Consider the following 23,315-nt stretch of genomic DNA (forward strand, 5'->3'; position numbering starts at 1 on the left):
CGCTGCAAAGGAGGCAGGATTTGTGTGCATTGCCTGAGCAGTATAATTCACAGGATGGATCTTTGTAAACGACATTTTCTGTGTTCAAACTGGATTCTGCATCTCCCAAAACTACACATTTGAATTGAAACTGTCAACAATTAGACTTTATCTACTGACCCTTTTGTATAAGATGTTAATGGTGTGATCAGAGACTGCATCATTCATGGGGAAACACGTTTATTGTTGCCTTAGTATATAAAAACTCAACACTATGTGCTATAGTGGCATTCTATAGTAAATAGACAAACAAAAAGACGTTTTCAGTTCATTTTGAGTTAATTGTGAGAACTTTACATTGAAAACCCTGCAGTACACCAGATCAAGGCAGAGATCTCGGACTTTTACTCAATGGTTTCTGTCCAGCTTGCTTGGTGATCACTCGCTGCTTTCTGTTAAACTTCTTTGCTTCATAGACACCTTCTTCTGAAACACAAAAAAACATCATGTGCAACATTCAGCATTCGAGAAGCTGACACTTGTCTGTGTGTGTGTCTGACAACAGAGGAGGAGTGTGTACCTGGATGTGCTGCTTCTGGTTGGATGCAGACTGAAGCCCCGCAAAATATAGAGAAGATGACGACGGCAACGACGATGAAGGTCAGCTCAAAGCCAGAGAACGGCAGTTCCATCTACACAACTAGCCAACACAAAGCACGTCTTCACGTTACCGATGCATGACGGAATACCGGTATCATCACTGTCACCGGTGTCACATTTGGCCACGATTTGGGCTTTGTAATCTGGTCTTTACCGTGATAAACTCACACACAATTTGGTTTTAGCATACACACAGTGAACCTCTTGCTTTTCTTTCCGGCGGCCATGTTAACACGTTAGCATGCAATGCTTTATCGTCTATTTTACTCTCAATGGGAGCATATTACTAAATAAAAGAGACTTGTTTACTGTGAGGTAACAAATCAAGTGAGAAGTAGGGACATTTTTTCATAGACTTCTGTACAGTCAGACTTCTTTTTGCAACCAGAGGAGTCGCCCCTGATGGTTATTAGAAAATATGTAATTTTAAGGCACTTCTGCATTGGCTTCACTTTTCAGACTCAGAAGGTTGCTGCCAGGTAGAAATGCAATAATAGGTTTTTAATGATTATCTATACTTTTCACGTCATTATCTTGCCCGTATCCACACTGTCTATTATGGTCGTATCAATATATGTCATGCATATAGTATCATTATATGTTATAGCCACATGTCACACCAACACAGCAAACACTACACTTTGCATTTTCTTGTGTTTATGAATGAGGATTTACGAAGTAAAAACATCCGTCTTTGCTGAATCATGTTGACCGACCTGCTGTTATTACCTATTGGAAATATGTACAGAGATCCAGTGAGCATAAACAGACTTTTCATAATCTTTATATGTCCATGATTCAAATGTTGGTTTATCACAGCCCCATATTCTAGTATTTACATTAAATCAGGTATATATTCAAATACAGCTACAGGGCTATAGGCTATACATCTAAATGTTTGCATGTAAGGAGGACAAACTTGTGCTGCTTTTCAATGTAGCCTGATAATCAGACTGAATAGATCTTTTCTTTTCACTTCATCCATTCACTGTTTGAACCAACAAATCTGAGATGTGGGCAGTAAATCAGATGTTTGCAGCCAGACTAATACATGTCATATGTGGATAAAATGAGGACTTGACTTGTAAATTCATAGTGAAACTACAGATTATTGCTATCATGAATACACATCCACATACTAAAATAGATTCATTTGTCCTCACAAACGCCACTATTTGTGCATTACAAACATAAAAAGAAGTATTTTCATGGCAACACTGTTTATACAGAGCTTGAGTTGCAGTAGCATGTCACCTCCACCAGAGGGCAGCACAGCCGTGTTAAATGTGACTGTTCAGTCGCTCAGTTGTTGGTTTATAATGACTCATGCTCTTCAGTGCTACAGTGCTGAGTTTAACTGTTTTAAAACTCAAAATGTGTCTCTGTTCACAATAGAAAGAAGATTTTCTTTCCTGGTCGTGACACTTAATGGAACACGTCAATTACAAAAATAATTTAGTATCATTTACATTGTACGATGTGGTTTTATATAATCACAGAGAAGCTGAGTGAATCATACTGGCCTGCGATTCACACATCTTTCGTGCTGCTGTAAATCTGCTCATTCGCACAAGCTCCACCCTTTGATCCCTGACAAGCCTCATTCCTGCAGAATAATTTGAGAACTCACTCTAAACCTTTCAGCACACCTTTCGTTGTGACCCGGATTTAGAAAAAAAAGCTTCTCCGGGGCCGTAGACTTCAATCGGAGATGACCTTTGTTTGAGGCACGTTTCTCGATGAGCAAATCCAACAGAGATAAAACAAGAATAAGAGGTTTTGAGACTTACCAGGAAGAATCACAGCAGGTATTTTCAGATCTGAAAATGAATACAAAAGCACGTCTGTGTGTCTTCACATACACACACCCTCAAAGAGGAAAGAATGTAGGCGTGAGATACTGTCTTTGAACGGTTGAAGCAGGCGTTTGTTTATTGACTTATTTTTTACAGTGTCAAATCCAGGACACTCCTTTGTGCCACATCCTGGTAGAAAGACTGGATCGTGTAACAACGTACACACACACACATTCAGAGGTCAGCAACTAGACTTTGTTCCTGGTAACTGATAACACACACTCGTACAAGTCTTTTCGCTGACTCGGCCTCAGAAGGACTGACAGGAAGAAAGAGGCCGCTGTTGCCTTTCGGAGCTTTTTCATTCTCAGTAGTGAATCTCATCAGACGATCAGTTCCTCCTTCTGTGGTTCTGTGGTGTTTGTCTCTGATGGATAGAAAATAATCTTTTGTTTTTTTACCTCAATAGAGAACATTTTATTTTAAGAAGAAAATTACTGATCAACATGATTAGCACGTGTTTGTGTCATCTATGATGTATTATAAATGAATCATGTATGAATATATTGGACCATTTATTAAAAAAAGAATCATAAACGTACGTGAAATGCTGTGAAAATCTTCAGTAAAAGCTACTAAGTGGACATCAGATGTTTAAATACATTATTTACATATCTCTATGCTATAGGAATTACATATGTTGTATGTACGGTTTACAGTCAGCAGATAAAACATCAATAATAAACGCATAGTAACAAAATTATTACAAAAGCTTCTGGACTAGTTATAGAACAGCAAATTAAAATTTGTATGAAGTATGAAGTTTCAAAGAAAGATGGGAGAGTGCTATTATGTTCCGTAAAATTAGTTTTAAGGCAACATTTAAAAAGAGTTGCAACGATAAAATATATCTCCATCACATTTATATCAATGAAGTTAGACAAACGTTAGCCTGCAAAATGACCATTCAATTGTATCAGCATCTCTCTAAAACAGTTTCAACGAGTGTAACATTATACGTTTTAACAAGGTTAATCTAATGACCTGAAAACGGTGCGCACGGTGGTGTACGTAGGTGTTTCCTTTTGTTCCACCAATATTACCATCAAAATCCATTGATATCTTAAACGCAAAGTAAATGTGTACCGTATGGAGTGAATAACAAGTGTCTGCAAAGGGACCAAATGGATGTGTGTGTGTGTGTGTGTTTGCAGTCGTACCATTCGAGCGTGCACATTCCTCGAGCATCCCAGTGAGCGTGAAGAGGGCGAACACCAGCAGAGAGAACATGATCGTCAACACCTCCAGCTCGGTAAACGGAGATGCCATCTACGCCGGCTGCTGCAGCTGTGAACATTTTCATCTGTAAGAATCACCTGTTTCCCCTCAAAGGTGACATCCTCTTCCACTACACTCACTGAATCAAAACGATGATTAAACACTTACCCAGAGTGGGTAACTGGAGCGTTTAGATGTTGACCATCACACAGCAGCCTTGTGACACATGACACGCCCTCTTCTTTCTCTGTCACACACTTGCTAGAGCTGTGAAGAGCAGACCAACACTTCCCCTCTCAAGTTCAAGTGAGATCATATGAACCCTAATTATTGATGGGCCTCGTGCCTGTGCCTGTGTGTGTGTGTGTGTGTGTGTGTGTGTGTGTGTGTGTGTGTGTGTGTGTTTAACAGGAGAAGAGTCCCATGCAAAATGTATGACTGTATTGATTTTTAGGAGTTGTGATTGCTCTCATGTGGAGTATTTGCTTCAGGTGATGAGTGTGTCGGATTTTGTTTTTAAAAGCGCTTGAGCCACTTCAGAGTGTCTGAAACCCACACTCTGCAGGAAACCATGTGGTCTGGTAGCTTTGCGTGTTGCAGATAAATAGCACTCAGAGAACACAATACAAGTGTGTTTCCACTTCCCCATTACCAACACGATTGAACGGTATTGGAGCTGTGTGTGTGTGTGTGTGTGTGTGTGTGTGTGTGTGTGTGTGTGTGTGTGTGTGTGTGTGTGTGTGTGAATAGGCTATGGATGGGCAGACACCTTGGAGCACTTCTGCTGTCACAAATCGACATCCTGCTGAAGAACCAGAAAATAAAGCCGTAATATAGTTTTATATTAGAGAAGTGAAACTCATTCAACATTCAAAAGCCCAGTTCATGCAGAGGTGAGACAGAAGGTCAGTTTATGTTCACTTCAACAGATTTATGGGCTTTTTATTTTAATTTTAATTTTAAGGAGTCAAGTAAAAAGAATCTGAGACACAATCATGAAATAGAAATGATACGTGAAATACATGTAATAATGTAAATACTTTTGTGATGGTATTAAAATAGATACACTGTATGTACACTGCGATGTGTGCTGGAAGTAGTATATTATACTCACAGAGATACAGTGTAAACAAGTAGTAACATTATGATAAAATTACACTGAATATTTCTGCAAATCTGCTTTTAAAAGCGCTGAGCCTAAGCAGGGATGATAAATGTTCAAAGCCGAAAGCTACGACTTTTAATACAAAACGTGGAGATTGAAAAGCCATTCTGGTTTTAACCGCAGCCTGTTTATGATACAATAAAATACAGTGTGACGCTATTGCCCACTGTAGAAAAACACTGCAAATGTTACAATTTAACAACAATTTCAACAATACAGTACAAATAATAACAGTAAAGGGTCGAAAGTGGACACCTGCAGACAAACACTAAACACAGTGCATCTGGTCCTTGTGCATAAATGTGTGTTACAATTCTAATGCCGAATATCCATATCCAAATAAAATAAACATAAGTTCAAAAATCTGGTTTAATATTCCAGGTGCAGCGGGAATTCATTTGTTTATTTAATTTATAAAATCCCTTTGAATGCTTTAACGAAAAACTACTGAGCCGTCAAAGTGAAGTGGACAGTCGCTGCCCGGTGCTCGTCTCTGGAGAAACTTCACCTCATTCAGCGGCTGCTCTTTGGTAATCACTTTAAGTCACCAATTTTCCAGTTATATCAATCATAAGCCCCCATGACCTGAGATAGTTTGAAATAGGATTACACCCTCACCACAAACACCCACGCACACATTCTGTGAAGAGGCCTGTAGGGTTGTGTAGGTTTCTCACTTCGTGGCCCGTCAGGCGGTTAATGGGCCTTTATATCTTTAACATGACAGCAATGAGGCGGCTTAACTTCTATTGAGGCATTGTTTCTCAGCAGTGTGTGTGTTTGTGTGCGTGTGTGTGTGTGTGTGTGTGTGTTGCTGCTGTCCATGTGCACAAATTGTGTAAGCTTATTAGCAGCAGCACTGGTCAGAGGAGGAGATTGAGGTTAGTCTAAACCCTAATCCTTATGGACCGTGTGCTTATTACCCAGCAAGCACGACACAATCCTGGCTCCGCCCCACCGAGAGAGACACCACACACACATAAACACACACATACACACTAACACATACACACACATTTACACACTAACACACACACACGCGCGTCGCGACAGCGCACATTTTCCCTTGTCTCCTTGTTAACTGCTCGGCTCCATCTCAACTCTTGTTTTCTCCGTCTCTCTCTCTCAGCAGGAGGGCCGAGGAGGAGGAGGGGGAGGGGGAGGAGGAGGAGGAGGAGGAGGAGGAGGAGGAGCACACTGTTGAGTAGTTACCCAGTTGTCATGACGACCTCACACCCCACCATCTCTAGAGCTGTCCTCCTGTTGCCACGGTGAACTGATCCTGTTCCAACTCCGCTCCTCTTGATGATCCGGATTGGGCTGCTAAAGGAGAGCGAGTCGCTCCGTCCGCTTTCCCCTAAAAAACGCTGGTGGATGGGATAGCGGATCACGCGCAGAGATCGGACAGGACAGCGCGGCGTGCTGGGAATGCTGTCGGAGTAACAGCGTTGCCTGGAAACAGCAGCATGCCAATACAACAGATAACTGTGGTTCCGGCCAAGGAGACAGCCAGCAACGGCAAGAGTGCTACTCGCTCCAAAGACAAGACGGAGGTGAGTTTCTCAGCGCTTTAATCTGCTATCGAGCCTCTGAGGTGCCTGGAAAAAAAACCTGGAGATTGATTTCTTTTGTCTTTTTTTTTTTTTTTGCAGTTAAGGCTTAAAACTAAATGTAAAGTTGGTCAGATTACAGGAATTTAAGATTCCAGCTTTGCGTTGTCAGAAGGTGGAAGTAATTTGATGGTCCTTGAGCGTTGGTCTTGATTGTGCATGTGTGTCAGCCACCAGCTTCCAGGCAGTCAACTCAGTGACTCACATACATTACGTGTATGATTTCAGCAGCCTTTTATCACTGTTCCCTCACTTGGGGTTTGAGGCTTTCAACTGCCTCCTCCACAGAGCCTGACATCATGTCACATCTTGGAACATCATCGAACATCATAGAACATCATAGAACATAAGACATCACACCAGTCGTGTTTTTCTGGCAGCGGGGAGCATTTAAAGCAGATAGAGTCAGTTTGTGCTTTAGCGGTCCCTCATCTGAACAAAAACAAGAATGAATTTTTCTGTTCTGTATTGGTCATTCATTCATTAATAGCTTTAATTAATATGAATCTACAGGTGGTCTTTTTGGGACTAACTGTGGCATTAAAATAGTTCCACTTTCTCACATCTGGCACAATATTCTGGTGTCATTTGTTCAATGCCCTGCAGGGATCACATGATCTGCCTCTAATAGTCTTAGTTGCGAGCTTTTTGAAAGACGTTTGTCATTCGTCAGTGACCTAAATATAGGAAAAACTCCTCCGACCATAGGGTTAGGGTCAGAGAACTGACATCATAACAGCATGGGCTATATTCATTTTGATTTGTACGCATATTGTACATAAGTAAACCCGAGGAGTGATTTACATGTAACAGTCGATGAGTGGGTACACCTGTTCATATACAGTGAAGGCCACAGTAATATACAGAACCATCATGTCCTTAATAAAGAGTCAAAATGTGATGGCAAATATTGGGTTGTTTGGTTACAACAACACAACCCTGGTAACTTATTTACGAACAAATATCTCATGTTTTAAAGAAAGACCAAAGATGAACGGTGCAGCTGCAGCTTCATGGTTGGTTGTCTAACTGTAGTTCTTTTTTTATCCCAAGCCAGAGCACAGAGGCCAAATATAGTCCTCGGTCCACGCTACATCACTTAATCCCCTCTGCAGTAACATGCACATGTCCACACTTAGACTCACCTTATTCTCTTATGTGCATCAAAGTCTCACAGTGTCCAGAGGAGCAGACGCTGAGGTAAGCAACAGTGGGATGTTGTCTCTGATGCAGCTGAACTGTAGGTTGACGCTCCAGCAGGAAGGAGCGGTGTGTTTTACGGCGATCTTGTGTCTAGTTAAGTCTTCTTGTAATGTTTTGTAATGTGTAATGTTTTGTAATGTGTAATGTTTTGTAATGCTTTGTTGTAACTTAGACCGGTCGGGTGAGGCTTGATTGAGGAAATCTTGGATGTAACATAACAGGTTATTTGCTTGTGGTGAGGAGTAAAACCTTTACATGCATGGAAACATATAGTTGGCACCATAGACTGTATGCGTATTAAAGGAAGACTGTATAGCCCGATATTGGCTCATACTGTACATTTGAGGGAAAAGATCACTTGCGTTTTGAAATATTTCTGTTCTCTATCGGTGTGAACCAAAGAGTTGGGAAATCAGAGTGTGATTATGAAACAGATGCATCAACTGTACAGATGCTACACACACACACACACACACACACAGTTTGAACAGAGTTCATTGGCTTTGTCAGACAGGGAAAGTAATTAGACTGAATAGCAACACATGGATAGCAAGTTAAACCTGTTGATGTTTAAAAGACACTGTTGCTAGCTTTCTTACTCACTTCTTGAGAGTTAGAGGATCAGAAGATTGATATCAGTTTAAAGTCTGTGTTTTCAGAAAAGGGGTCCAGTTGTGTTTAGCTTAGCTCGACACAAAGACTTGGAAGCTGGGGGAAATGGCTCGCTTAGCAAACTTCTCATCCTACTGTAAAAGAAAAAAACAATCACCTCTGTATGTGTAGATGACACTGGTCATGTTGTGCTGTGTTCATGTGCGGTGGAGACCCCACCTTTTCTAGACAGTTGCGGGCTAAACATTGGTAGTATTCGAAACTGCCCACTACAGCCTACTGATGAACGCAGTATGTAGTACGCAGTATACAGTACACACTGTGTACATACTACAGTACATACTACTGTCGTCAGTAGTATGCCGTATGAAACTGGTGAATCTGTGTATTTTGCAGTATGCTAAAGCCAGGTCTTAGCCTGTAAACAAGCTCTTTGAACACAGGACAAGAATTATTGAAAAAAACAACGTTTTGAGCTTTGAATCTTTTTTAGTTTATGACCTATTTTTATGACCTACTTTCAAAGAGACTGCATGGTTTAGACATGCATGGTTTAGCTCCCCCAGACCTTAAACAATGTATTCTTTGGCATTCTGTAGATTTAGCTTTTGTTTACATACTGCATAAAACTAAAATCAGTCTGTACTGCTGTAGTAAGCGGTTTCAAATACAGCCATGGGTTGTCTTTTCGGAAAAAAAGCTACCAACTCCTCATTATTCTTATATATTCTGAGAATCATGACCATGTATGTTTATTGTTTGTTTTTCAATTTTCACTTTCTGACAGCCTACACTGAGGTTTACCTGAGCACATGAATGCACCACACAGCTAAGACTATTACAATGATGAAGTGGCACAAACCTGCAAATTCAGACTAATGAAGAATCTCCTGAACATTTCGGTCCAGCTGAAGAGCACACATCCACAGCTGTGGACCTCGTAACTAAAGGAATCTTATTTTTTTAACCACATTATGGAGTAGATATGTGAATTGTTGGCAGATAATCTGTTTTGTGACTCAAAATGAATGTCTGATCTGTCCTGTTACAATACCAAACATAACAAGCTTGTGCCCTATGCCCAGTACATGTCTCCATGTAGTCTAACACCCAGAGGAGGCTGCAGTGTTTGCTTTGACTTTACACAGGACTGCTGATTTAAACCTAGCTATCAGCAAATCCCTTGATCAGCTTAGAAGATGCAGTCTTGTACTTGTCAGTGTCTCTCTGGGTTGCTATATGCAGTGCATATATATATATATATATATATATAAGGGCAAGTGAGCAATTCTTATCATTGAGCCCTGCCTATAGGCCTTCTACATGTATATGATATATACCTACAACAACTTTACAAACAGACCTTTAACATGTTTTGCATGTAGGTTTAAAAAGTCCATCAGAACTGTTGAGTATTTCAATAAATGTGATTGTACCAAATATTATAAAACACCTCAGCTGTTTACTCATATAAGATATGTATTTATGATTTATGACTGGGTTGTAAATATACCAAACTCCAGCTGGCTGCGTGTTGAAGCTTCCACTGTGGGACTTATTTTTTTTCTAAGAAATGTAAAATGATTAGGTCGAGCTGTGACAAGCCTGTTACACTAAATACACTTAAGGCCTGGCGATTAATGTCGATTTGAAGGAAGTTCAAAACTGACAACAGTTTTCACCACTATTGTGAACAACGTTGATTGCCAGTGGTCAAAGCTGTAGACAATGCTTTTTCACCTAAATGCCTTTATTACAAGACAGAAATTGATGCTCCAGCTCTTTGTCTTTGGTCACGCTGGAAGCTGCAAAGGCACTAACTGCTCCAATGGGATGATTGAAAGAGAAAAGTTATTGGGTGTGGAATTGGACATGGACGCAGAGTCCCCCAGCCTCCCAAGTACAGATGTAACATCAAAAAACAATAAGAGATTGTACCGTATTCTTACTTACGCTGGAAAGAAGAGCATTTTATCGCAGCTGAAGTACCAACTGTTAAAGGCTGGCAGAGAGTGCTGTTTGATTTAGTGCTGTTAGAATACCTTATATGGGAATCGTTCCTGATATAAAGCCTAGTGTCTCTGCCATCGTGCTGCAGACAGTTTCTCGATTGTTCTTATTGCACAATATCATTAACCTCGGGTGCTGCGTGTTTGGATCTGAGCTGGTGTTCTGTGTTTTTGGTTTGTTTGTTTCGGTTTTTGTACGTTCTTCTCTCCTGTGGATGCCATAATGTATCCATCTCCTACATTGTACAAAAAAACACCTAATAAATGTAGTGTTAAACGATTATACTAAACAAATTCCTTCAGAAGATCAAAACAATGTATTGATCCTACATTTTATTAATTTATTATCTGTATATCCAAAGCCTTATATATCGTATTCCTCTGTGCCGTAGGCCTCCATTGCTTCCAAAGTGAGGATGACATGTTCTCTCACAATGAACATCGACACTGGTTTATTTTCAGTCAATCCCAGCTGCACTTCCTGCTGCTGTAAATACACGTACGAATTCACAGCTGAAAATAGTCCATATTCCTGTTTGAGTAACGCTCGCTGAAAAATACAATATCCATGTTCAAGTAAATTACTTGGCCTTTAATTAAAAAAAAGTATCTATATATTCCGTTAAATGTATTTGTATAGCCCAACATCACAAATATCTATATATCTATATCTATATATCTGGACCTGTTTGTTTATTTTTGACAACTCTGTCTTTATTGAGAAAATACAGCTGATTTAAACAGTTCACATCTTGGACTTACATGGGGAGTTCCCTGTTTTTCTTTTAATGCACCTTTACTTCACAGTAGACAGCTGAGGCTGCAGGTTTTTCTGAGACAAGACGTATTTAATCCCATAATGCACCTGGCAGCCAGTAACACCACCAGTGCGGTTCGGGATAAAAGCCAACTGGAAGTAGTGTTGGAGGAAAGGTTGATTGGATTTCTTGCTGTAATTGCTCCTTGAAGTCTGTATATTTGCTTGATGAATCTGGTAATTCCTAAATATAGCTTTCCCAACGAAGTAAGTGTTAAGTCAACGTTGTCTGTTTCGACACCTGCCAAGAGATTCTGATGTTTTAGGGCCAAAAAAGCTGAGTGGAAATGCTGCCCACTTCTCTCTTATCTTATGCAATAATGATGAATTCCTCAGTTAGTTTTCTAGAAAATGTTATATATCATGATTTAAATCAATAATACAACATTGCATATATTTTGATAAAGATTTTGCAGGCTTGTAAACTGACCTGGTTTGAGAGTGTGTTGAAAAATAATAATAATATATATTTTTCATGGTGGTTTATCAGTAACACTACTTGGTAACTCCTGCACAGAACCATCTATTGGTAACTGAAACTTGCATAAGATGCTGCAGAAGGTAAAGGAGGCCACAGATGTCTGAGAGTAGAGTTCAAGGTCGGGCAATTGGTACTCTTAGAAGTCCAAGAAAGAGTGCTATTAGTTTGCTTTAAATAGAGCGGCATCTTGTACACTTAGAAGAGGACGACCAGGTAATAGGATTGACTGGCTTTAGCTCGGGTCACAATGAAATAACAAGCACACGTCACCACGCGTGGTTCCTGATGATGGATTTTAACCAATCAACACACAGCAGGTCAACACCATAACTCTAAATACTATAGAACACGTTGATGTTAGAAGCTGCTTAGTTTAACTATCGTGTTTTTGTTTTGCAGAGTTAAAGCATTAGCATGTCCAATTTATCTTTGTGTCTAATCTTAAACTAACATAACAATTTATAAATGAAAATCTAGTTTTAGATGTAAACAACGTCATTGTGCAGTGTTTGGCGTTAAAATATTGGACCAAGATGAAACTAGCAGCAGGTTAGAGTTGAAACAATTAGTAGATTGAGCGATTAGTTGATTGACAGAAAAATATCCGTATCCATGAACCATTGGAAACAATCTGGTTTCTGATCCTAAAGATTTTCCACTTTCTTTGTTTTATAATATATTTAAAATAAGATGTCAAGACATTTTATAGACTAAACTAATAGTCATTTCCTGATTATTAATCTGCAGAATCTTAATAATATAATAATCTACAGCGAATCGCACTGAAATGTTTTGGTGAGATGAATGAGCCCCCGGATCCGATGTTCATGTGACTGCAGTGAAATATTGTTTTAATGTTTTATAGAAATCACTGGTTTAAACACCTCAGGCTGCATTACCATGTGCCATTAAAGCATCACATACTTCTCTGTGGTCTCTAATGATTTTCTGTCTCTCCTTCTTCCTGCAGCGGAGGAAGACCCCCGGGCGCTCAGGGAGCCGATCCAGCAACATTTCCAAGGTAACCGCTGAATACCAGAGCTCTTAAAGGGCCAATGTCAAGGTCACAGCTGCCAGTGTTTTGATAGCATCTTTTACTCAAGCAGAATCTAACGTGCAAGAATGTGCTCATGCTAGAAGTCTTAGTTACCAATCAATACAAGGTTGCTCTCGGTACACACTGTTATGCTTGCTATGACTTTGTGTAATGTGGAAGAGTTGCTTGTAGTAATAAACCCACAGAGAATCAACACTTGTAGGTCAACAGGTCACTTGGGCCTTTAAGCATTTTTAGCAATTTTCTTTCTATTTACAAACAGTAAATTAAAATTTTTAACAGTCGTAGTACATTTCTCATGAGCTTTTGGAGGCCGAACCGGAGCTGAATAGTGAAATGAGATTTGTCAGGTGGACTGTAAAATGAATGCGGGTGTTTCTCCGTGTCTTCTGGATGTGTACACGCTAATATATTAGCAATACTTTATGAGGCTGTAATACATCAGGGCGGTATGTCAGCTTATCTTGGGTTGTTAACAACCAAGAAATCAAATAACGAGGCTCAAAGATCATTCATGTTTATGATGTTTCATCAATATAAATCTTTATTTTGACCATGTAGTCTTCTTTAGTAATTGTGTAAAGATGTTTTGATAAACTGGTGATGGTTAATTGAAGTTGATTGTTGTACTTGCAAAGCAACGTGGAAGAGTCGTGAATTTAGTCTGTTGGCTGTTTCAGGCCAGCAACTCTACGACTGGAATAACTACAGCCTCAAGAACATCAATCACCCCGTCTGCTCAGGACATATGCAGGTGAGACAGCCGTCTCTTTCCGTTTTACCCAGAATTACAGTCACCTCGGCTGAAGTACAAGACCGAGGTTTCTTAAATATCTGCTAACATAAACACAACTACACAATATCTCCAAAAAGCAAGAGCAGCCACAGTTCTCTCTGTGATATGTACATGCACAGTTTCTTCTCAACTGAGTGGGAGACTAATTTTAGTCTGGTCTGCCGCGCCCAGAGGACGTTAACAGAACTAAAATGGATGCTGAAATCCAATGATGGTCCCATTTGGGCAATCAATGAGGGGAAGATGGCTGATTGCAGAAATGGGATCCTTCATATTATTATATCTACTGGTGGTACGGTTGCAGCTGACAGGCTCAGTCCTGTGACTTCAAGGCTGAAAGGATGCTTGGTTTTATAACAGTGTGAACACATGGGATGTATGTGAGTGCTTGGACCTCCATTTGTCAAATAGCATGCTCAGCTCGTTCCATATTCATCATTTCCTATTCTGATTACCCAGCCTGATCATCAATCAATCCATTTTGACATTTTGTTTTCACTTCATTGTTCAGTTATGTCCAACTTTTTTCATCTCTATATTAATTCCCGTTAACAAGGAAGCAGGTGGAAGTTTCAAGGAACATCTAATTGAATTTGTTTCACATTCATCGGAAAACGATGTGCTGAATTTAGACTTATTGGTCCTCATGCAAGAACCACTCGTACAAACACATTCGTTCTCACAATTTAGGAGAACTTGCATCATGTGACATTAGTCTGCTGATATCCAGGCCACGTTCTTCATTAATGGACTGTAGATTTTATTATTTTGAGGCAATTTTGAGTTTGAAAATCTTCTACATTACTATTTTACAAAGTATAGGCTAATATAATTCTAAATGTATATTTACATAGCCTAATGCTAACCCATTTAAATTGGCTATTGATTCTGTAGTACTCACCGACATTGGAGCTGGATAGAATTCAGCTTACGGCTCAAAACACTGACACATTTCTAAAAAAGAGTGTTACTCTGAGAAAGTGTCACAAGTCAGGTGACAGCTCTTCATTGCTACCAGGAAAAGGGGTCAGGGCGTGGGGACATGTCAGTGGCCACACCACAGAAACACTGTGGTGTGAATGGAGGCACAGTAAGGCAGTACTGTGATGACTATGAGATGGAGGTCTGCATGTCAGTGGGTGTTTGTGAGCCTGATATGAGTGTGTGCGCACGATAGGTTCACCTTTAACTTTATCGGCCAAAGAGAGAAAACTCTCTCGGTCAAGGATGCAAAAGAACCCCCCCCCCCCCCCAAAAAAGGGATGTCAATGTGAACTATTTAGTTTTTTTAGAAAGGAAAAACTCTCTGACCTTTTAAGTGCAAACAGTCAGGTTTTGGCACATTTGTTTAGTTAATGTCATCACATTCATGTCTTTTCCATCTCGTTTCATCTTATCATCTCTCTGTTTGTGTGTGTGTGTGTGTGTGTGTATGTGTGTGTGTGTGTGTGTGTTCAGTTCGAGCCAGCTGGCCCCTTTAGAGGAGGATGTTTCTGAATCACACAAAAACATCAAGCACACCAACACCTCTGAGATGACCATCACCAGCACAGATCTGGGCTCGTCAGCTCAGGCGCAGAAGAAGCAGGTGAAGCGCCGCCACCGGCGCAAGAGGAACAGCTGCACCGCCAGCGACTGCGTGGAAACCAGCGGCAGACAGGAGCAGAGCGACCGCAGCCTCAGCTCGGACCGCAGCGAGCTCGGGGAGAAGAGGGAGCGGTCCGCCAAGAGCCGGAGAGAGCTCCCACCCCACCTCCGCTGCTCGGGGGCCCCGCACTCAGGCTCAACCTCTGACGACGAGGCGGTGCGCGAGGACCGCAGCTGGAGCAAAGAGAAAGCCCGAAGAGTCTGCCGCCGCAGCAGCCGAGAAAGGGATGGAGCGAATGAGAGTAAAGGAGGGGAAGACAAGGCCATGGAGCTGCAGTCGGTGGGCTCAGATGAAGGGAAGGAGAACCATCCTCTGGTGGAGGACAGCGGAGGCCTCAAGAAGCGCCACAGCAGCAGGGCCTCGCTTAAGAGGGACGGCCACGGTTCACAGCAGGAAGGCTCGCACAGCAGAGACAAGGAGAAGTGTCACAAGTCAGGAGACAGCTCCTCGTTGGCAGAGGACGGCGAGGAGCTCATCACCAAGAGCTACCAGGAAAAGGGGTCAGGGGGTGAGGACATGTCAGTGCCCACACCACAGACACACTGTGGTATGAATGGAGGCACAGTAAGGCAGTACTCTGATGACTCTGATATGGAGGTCTGCAGGTCAGTGGGTGTTTGTGAGCCTTATATGAGTGTGGGTGTGTGCACGATAGGTTCACCTTTAACTTAATCGGCCAAAAAGGGGAAACTCCCTTGGTCAAGGATGCAAAAGAAACTAAAAAAAACAAAAATAATTCCATAAAAATAGTACAAAGGCTACATATCATCACCTGCTCTCATGTGTGTGTATTGTATGTTTATTTTCTGTGTGTGTGTGTGTGTGTGTGTGTGTGTGTAGGATCTGCCACTGTGAGGGGGACGACGAGTGCCCGTTGATAATGCCATGTCGCTGCACTGGGAGCCTGATTTTTGTCCACCAGACCTGTCTCAACCAGTGGATCAAATCCTCAGACACTCGCTGCTGTGAACTCTGCAAGTTTGACTTTGTCATGGAGACGAAGCTCAAACCTTTGTGCATGGTAGGCCCTCGCTCACCAATCTAATTTACATGAACAAGCTGTAATAATGAACAACCATTTCTCTCTTCCACCAATGTTTCCCCTCATCCCCCCCTCCATCTCTCCATCTCTCCATCTTCCAGTGGGAGAGGCTAAACATGACGACAGGCGAGAGGAGGAAGATCTTCTGTGCAGTGTTTTTCCACCTGTTGGCAACAGTGTGTATGGTGTGGTCAGTCTACGTTCTGGTCAAGAGAACCGCGGAAGAGATCAGACTTGGGAAGAGCGGTGAGTACCTTCAACTATTCTCTCTCTCTTTTTCTCACAGACCAGAGACACACAGAGTAAACGTGTTCTGATCGATGAAACTAAAGGTGCCACGGACAGTTTTTAAATTATAAAACAACATTTCTCACCTAAAGGTATTGTGAGTGAGGCCTAACAAACATTTCCTACCTCAGTAAACGTTTGAAAACCTTACTTTAAATAAGAAATGCAGTGAAATGCATTGTGGCTTACTGGACTAAAAAGTTGGGATGCTCTGATCCGACTATTTCCGTCCCGATACCGATACCTGAGCTTTGATTACTGGTTACTGATCCGGTGCCAGCGTTTAATTCATAAGCTGTATGCCTCACTGTGTGGAAGAGACTGGGACCATTCTTTTATGGTTAGGCTCAGACTTGTCTTAGATATTGCTTTCCTAACTTTGTAATTACAGAATATAACAAATAGATAGATATAAATGTATTCAATTGTTATTTGATAAAATAATGGTATCTGATATCAGATCGGCTGTGCAATTCTTCCATTATATAAATATGTCTATATATTACTGCCCTCCACAGAAGTTTGTATCACATCCTGTCACCTAATACAAACAGTACTGTACCATTTAGGCTCTGCACTGTAGCGCCCCTTGTGGTCAAAAGCTCCACTGGGCACCTGTTGATCTTTACACCTGTCTGACTCTGGTGTAGTGATTTTTGATGATACATTTCCTGTGTAGTCACCCACAGTTTTCATGTTTTCTCCAAACTAGTGAAAAGTATGTGTATGTTGCTTAGTATAAACCTTCCAGTTTCTAAATGCACTGAGATGGTCATCCATCCCCTCGTGTCCCTCTGCACATTAGAGGTCTAGCTCTAGCGATGACACTGGTTTTTAGACATCTTCAATGTTCTTAAATAAAATTGATTTGATCTAAAAATCACCAATAGCTTGTGTTTGAATATGGTAAAAAAAAAGGAGTGCAGTAACTTTCCAATAAAGCTGCTGCAGCATCAATGTCTTTAAAAAGAGGAGTTCAATTCATTTGTAGATTCTACTTTCTAAGACTTGAAATTTGACATCGACGATCCACTAAAGTAAACTCTATGTTTTTATGTTATGTTATATTAATAGAGACAGTTATATCATCATCACACGGTAATGCAGCTGAGGACAGTGTCTTTTGGAAAACTTTCTAGCTTTCAATACTTGAGAGAAAAGCATTTAATTCAAGAGCAAGATCTACAGTATGTCCGAAAATAAAACTCAGAAAACAACAAATGTCTTGAAGAAGGTCATGTCAAGTTTCAGATATTAGATTTCATCACAAGAACCAGAATTCACCAGTTTTTCACAGCAATTTTATTTGAGCTTGGAAGTAGACCCCTCAGTACTTCTGTCTGTTCATTGTTGTGTTTGCTGATGGTGTGGTGTGTAGTGCTGTGATCACAGCGTATCTGTATTATTCCCTTATCGTAGAACCTCAGATATATTATTGTATCTAATAAATAATAGCAGAACACAGTTTTTGTTCATCTGGGGATGCACCGATCCGACTTTTCAGTCACGATACCTGAGCTTTGGGTATCGTCCGATACCGAGTACCGATCTCATATCAGTGTCTAATTAATAAGCTGCATGCCTCACTGTGTGGAAGAGACTGGGACCATTCTTTTATGTGTGAGGCAACATCTAGCCTGAATTAAACATTAAGTTTATTAAACAAAAGTTAACAATTACATAGATATACATTTACTGAGTTGGTATTTATCATTAACATAATAAACTGACACCAACAACTTGGTAAAACCCCTTTAAAATGAACAGGAATTAATTCAAGTGTAAACCTTTTTAATGCAGCAATGAATTAATGAAACAATTCCAGTACATAATGCATAATAGTGTACAAATACAGAATTGAATTGACTAGATCAGTTGTCACTGCTATCCGATCGAGCTATTTGAGTCAGTATCGACCACATATCCAACATCGGTATCGGTGCATCCCGAGGTCATAGAATTAAAGAGAAATTACACTCACTCTTGATTGCAGACGAATTATGGAGAGGTACTCTTCTGAAATACTATACGCCAAATGGTAAGCACAGCTCTGCACTCACCACCATCATGATCCATGACGCGTCCTGCAGGATGACTTACAATGTGTGCGTGTCCTCAGGTGTGCTCGAGTGGCCCTTCTGGACCAAGCTGATCGTGGTGGCCATAGGCTTCACGGGCGGCCTCATCTTCATGTACATCCAGTGTAAAGTCTACCTGCAGCTGTGGCGCCGCCTCAAGGCCTTCAACCGCATCATCACTGTGCAGAACTGCCCCGAGAAAGAGCTGCACAACCCTCGGGACCGAACCAGCACCCTGACCAACGGCAGGCACGAAACTGTGGAGGTTCCGGTCAGTCCGGCTCCCGTCCCGGCTCCAGAGGCACAGATGGACTCGGACGTGTCGGTGGAGGCTGCGGTGGCGCCGGCACAAAACCCCGTCTGAGCGATTCTCCTCCCACTCAGAAAGAATCGTGAATCACACCCTGCTCATCCAACAACACAAGCTGGTGTGAGCGGCGCGTCGTTTAGACTCGTACAATATTTTAGCGTTGTTCATCTCAGCACATGTGATTACTGATCTTGAGACACGAGAGATGGATTTTATGTCCTTCAGTGATCACGGAAAACTGAAAGAAGAAGGGCTGCAGGGACGTGAATGTGCAAAGTAACTAAGAAATGTGGCAGGCCGGAGAAAAGGGGAGTCAAATAAAGCCATCAGCAAGAGAAGTTTGTAAAGACTGTAGTTATGTAATATATTAAGTTTTATTCCTATATGCACTTTCTCAAACTGCACTGACACGAGTTAAAGTTGTGAACACCTTGAAGATGCTTTTCAAGGTCTCAGTATGCTTCAAACTAGGGATGTTGACAATTAACTGTATCTAATGCCATCAGTTAAACAGTTGAAATAGATTTTTGAAAAAGGCTGAGTAACTCAAGAGGAACTACTTGTCACTTAAAGGCTGTTCACACTCTAATGACGCGTTACAATATCGTGCTAAAACATACACATGTGGTTCTGTCTTTACTACATTTGGTGTCTGATAGTTAAAGGTCAAATTGTTGGACGTACCCGGGTATTTTACTTCCTGTCCGACAATAAAATTAGCACTTATACAAAGCCCTCAAGGCCGGGGAAGGTTTTTTTGAGTTTGGCAGTCCCTCTCCTTCCGCACCGTAGCAAAGATTGCAACTACATTTTGCTATCCATGTCAGTGTGAAGGCACTTATGCACTAACAATAGCAGGTGTGAGTACAGAAGAACGCGAGTTGAGAACACGGCACTGCTGTCATACACGTGGTAGTCATTACAATAATGGCGCTCTCCGTCAGCAGACATTTATGGCGTCATTTTCACAACTGTGCACGCTTTGGCCCACCGTTCTGTAAAGCGGGCAAACACGTGGAAGACGGTTTCAGATGCTGTTTGGACAAAACGAGCGCTTTGTTTGAAGCACACTGAGGCCTGAACTCTCTTTCTGGACAATCAGGTCTTCAGACACCAAAGAGTAAACATATCAGTAGAGAAACCATTATTTAGCTCAGTCTGAAATCTGAAAAATGTAATGTTTGAAAAAGATGAATTTATTTATTATCGTAGGAGAGTTTTGACTATTTCTTAAAATAGCAAATCTAAGTTATCCCCGTTGTTTATGACATTGTTTTGAAAGTTTGCAGCTTCATGAGGTTGTGTTATTTACACATTAATGTAACTTCATTCCTGGTTGCCATCCATAAATGGCTTTACATCAGACGTAACACAATGTGTGCGTGACTGACCAGTCTGTCTAAAAAAGGCGACGGTTTACACGTATTCACTTTTCTACAGGTTTAATTTGTTTTTTTAATCAGTGTCGCCATCACCTCACAGAAAATCTTGAGTATAGCCCCCGCGACATCAGAGCGCTCAACATCTTTGTCAAAACCTTTTTTTTCTATCTCCGATTGGATAAAATGGAGTATTTAGGTTACATACAACTCATATTTGTTTGTGCAATAAACAATGAATGTAGAACCCTTTCACAGGCTGGTGTGAAGTTACTGAGCAACAAGAAGAATTTAAAAAGGAGGACAGACCGATAAAACTTTAGTTCGACATCTTTGAGCGTTCAGCACCATCTTCTGGACAATCATGGAGCAGCAGCACACAAACACACCTTTTTCTATAAAAAGTATTTTCTGAGGTCCGTCTGATGTTCAGCTCCACGGTCAGTTGGGCTGAATGAACGAATGGAGCTTTGAGCTACAGTCCAACAGGGAGAGGCTCAGTTTAAGTCCGACATCAACACCATCTCATCCTCCTGCTCATCATCATCCAAATCATCTTCTTCGTCCTCATTATCATCTTCTGCGTCGTCACGTTTATCCTCTTCGTCATTCTTCGTTTCCAAATCTTTGTTGGACACCTTCCGCAGTTTCAAATTTGGAAGTTTCTTCAGATCACCAGTCCACTCCCTGCCGAAATAACGGATAAACAAATAAAGACGTTTATGAATCATCAAGTCATGTGAAAATCATATACTTAATATCACAATTTTATTCGAAATAATTTTAATTGTTTTGACATGCTGATATTTTTCAGCTTTTTCATTCCATGTAGTTGTAGGAATAAATCGGAATACTTGTTAAATTTCATCATTTGCATGATCATGTTTGTCAAATCATTAAAGCTGAATAATTATGGCTACTTCTCAAACACAAAAATGGTAATATATATAGATATATATCTATATATACACATACACACCATTTCTAGCCACTCACCTGAATGTTTTCAGATTCTTTGCGTTAACGATGTCTGGAATCTCTGCAAAGAGGACAAAACACAGGATCATGGAGTTTTTTCCCCCCCTCAACACACTGATTGGTCTCATGTACAACGCATGTGTGTATTCGTATCCAGGACGAGGACTCACCAAACCCGATGCCCTCATACAGCGCTCGCTCTCGCTCGACGGTCTGTTTGATGACAGCCTCTCTGGCGCCATGGAGGCGACCCTGCCGGCCTTTGATGCCGTTCATCAGCTCTATCTGCTCAAGCTCCGAATCGAACCTTTGGAGGTGTCTACACACAAGAACACACAAGCTCACTAGACGTCACAATGCCACCAGATTTAGGAAACAAAATACTTTGAAATGGTGATTGGCTAAACTAAATTTTCATAAATCACAAATCTTTCACCTTTCGACGAGGTCACAGGCATCTTTTTTGGTGTAAGCGGTCTTTTCAGGATCCAACTGTTCCTGAAACCACAACAGCTTCTCACCTGCGAGTCCAGAGACGAATAGAGGACAGACGTGGTGTTAATGGAGAGCAATTTGAGCCTCGCAGCCAGCAGGTGTGCTCTGAATGATAAAAGGAGCTTACCGGTGCTGCTCAGACGTGTTGCTTTGTCACCCTTCTGCCTGCAGCATCAGAAAAAAACAATTAAATGAAAGTAATCCGATTCTACAACAGTGTGTGCTGGGCAATGGTTGATTACATTCAATTATTAACTAAGTGGAAATTTACTGTAACTGTTATTTACTTAAGTATTTACATTTAATGGTACTTTTACTTCTCCACAATCACTTCACACATTTATTTTATATTTAGTTACTTTAAAGATCACAGCTTTTCATACTAAATGAATATATACACTGTTTATAAAACTATAGATTCCTTTAGAACAAAATGTTCTGTAACTATCCTATTATGGACTGTGTTCATTTGTTTTTATTGGGCTAACTGTTGTCTGTAAAGCATTTACTGCCTTAGTTTTACAGTTTTAAAGACACCTGGAGGTCAGCTGTGCTCAAACGCAGCTAATGTTCTGCATTTTATATGTTTTTAATTTATTCTTCACACCTTTCTTTCTTTTTCAGTCGGATTTCTTCCCGGGCGAGGTACGCAGCTTTCCTGCTGTACGGGTGAACAACCTTGTCCGGGGCTTTTCCGTTTCCTTTCTGAGGCTTCGGCTGAAAAATAATAAGAAATATTAAATAATCGGAAAGCTGCTGATTAAAAGTAACTGTAATCATCAATAGTACACGGACTTAAATACGCCACAGCACACCAGGCTTACCATTGTTAGTGATTGACAACACGTGTGGTCCTCTTCTGTTGACAACTGGACCGGAAGTAGACCGGTCCGTCGTCAACGTTTGTCCGTATGTGTTGCGGCGAAAACAAAACCGTTCCGGATTTTAGCGCGTCACAAACTTAAAGTGATTGAACGGACCATTAAAGTGATTTAACGTATTGTTTGGATGGTATAATCATTCAAATGAAACTATGATTTAGGTTCAAACTATGTTTGCCAAAAATGTTGCTGTTGTTGTCATCGGGTCGGAGTTGTCAACAGTTTGTAACGTTAGTAATGTTGGCTGCGGTCACCGTGAAGGATGTGGATTATCTACGCAGCAACGGTCTTCAACAGGGAGTTAAATGACATTTAAAAGGTTATAAACCAGACCGCTGGTTTAAAAATAACCAGATTTAATGTGAAGTGGATGACGTGGCCAAGTTTTCAGTCTCACATCTTTCTGAGAGGATTACCAAAAATGAAACCAGCAGGACAGCAGGTACGATTGGGCGAACATAGTTACCCAAACTGAGAGAGGAGAAGTAGATGTTTAAGTCTGATTATCACCTGTTTCCAACTGTTTGAGATATGTGAAATAGCACACTATGACACATTAGTTTTCTATGTTTTTTGCATGTTTTATGATAAACAAAACAAAAAAACACAAACCTATTATTATTTATGCAGGACTTCATTTCTAAACCTTACATAGTGTTGATATGATTCATGAATAAAATTCAACTATTAGACAGATGAGTAAAGCACAGACATAATTAGGCCTACAAATTAGTATTATGGATAATAATAACT

General features: G+C 40.8%; 2 protein-coding genes and 1 long non-coding RNA gene across 4 annotated transcripts; 1 reads left to right on the forward strand and 2 right to left on the reverse strand.

Moving 5' to 3' along the window:
• Window positions 1-202: 202 nt before the first annotated feature.
• Window positions 203-4,384, reverse strand: LOC306696588. Of its 2 annotated transcripts, XR_013767105.1 has the most exons (5): window positions 3,882-4,384; window positions 3,656-3,782; window positions 2,430-2,862; window positions 560-679; window positions 203-465 (listed from the first exon to the last, which is right to left on the reverse strand). It is a non-coding gene; the product is annotated as an uncharacterized lncRNA (long non-coding RNA). The 2 variants fall into 2 exon arrangements; XR_013767106.1 differs by lacking the exon at window positions 3,882-4,384 and having other exon boundaries at window positions 3,656-3,869.
• A 5,791-nt stretch (window positions 4,385-10,175) lies between these two features.
• Window positions 10,176-20,110, forward strand: marchf1 (membrane-associated ring finger (C3HC4) 1; the record flags this gene model as incomplete). Its single annotated transcript, XM_079159937.1, has 8 exons — window positions 10,176-10,203; window positions 12,581-12,631; window positions 13,348-13,421; window positions 14,482-14,594; window positions 14,922-15,716; window positions 15,952-16,132; window positions 16,255-16,399; window positions 18,561-20,110. The coding sequence occupies 8 exons, from the start codon at window positions 10,176-10,178 to the stop codon at window positions 18,881-18,883; spliced, it is 1,710 nt and encodes a 569-aa protein (XP_079016063.1). The 3' UTR covers window positions 18,884-20,110.
• A 144-nt stretch (window positions 20,111-20,254) lies between these two features.
• tma16 (translation machinery associated 16 homolog) lies at window positions 20,255-22,587 on the reverse strand. Its single transcript, XM_079159528.1, has 7 exons — window positions 22,506-22,587; window positions 22,289-22,398; window positions 21,809-21,846; window positions 21,623-21,707; window positions 21,357-21,505; window positions 21,205-21,247; window positions 20,255-20,895 (listed from the first exon to the last, which is right to left on the reverse strand). The coding sequence occupies exons 1-7, from the start codon at window positions 22,506-22,508 to the stop codon at window positions 20,706-20,708; spliced, it is 618 nt and encodes a 205-aa protein (XP_079015654.1). The 5' UTR covers window positions 22,509-22,587; the 3' UTR covers window positions 20,255-20,705.
• Window positions 22,588-23,315: the final 728 nt, after the last annotated feature.

Source organism: Pholis gunnellus (genome assembly GCF_910591455.1).
Source record: "Pholis gunnellus genome assembly, chromosome: 5".
Taxonomy (NCBI): Eukaryota; Metazoa; Chordata; class Actinopteri; order Perciformes; family Pholidae; genus Pholis; species Pholis gunnellus.

Excerpts from the sequence above, each read along its gene's own strand:
- tma16 (XM_079159528.1), bottom strand. Across the intron at positions 21,708-21,808 it reads AACACGTCTGAGCAGCACCG|GTGAGAAGCTGTTGTGGTTT; the intron begins GTAAGCTCCTTT and ends CTGGACTCGCAG. Across the intron at positions 20,896-21,204 it reads AAGAATCTGAAAACATTCAG|GGAGTGGACTGGTGATCTGA; the intron begins GTGAGTGGCTAG and ends TTATTTCGGCAG.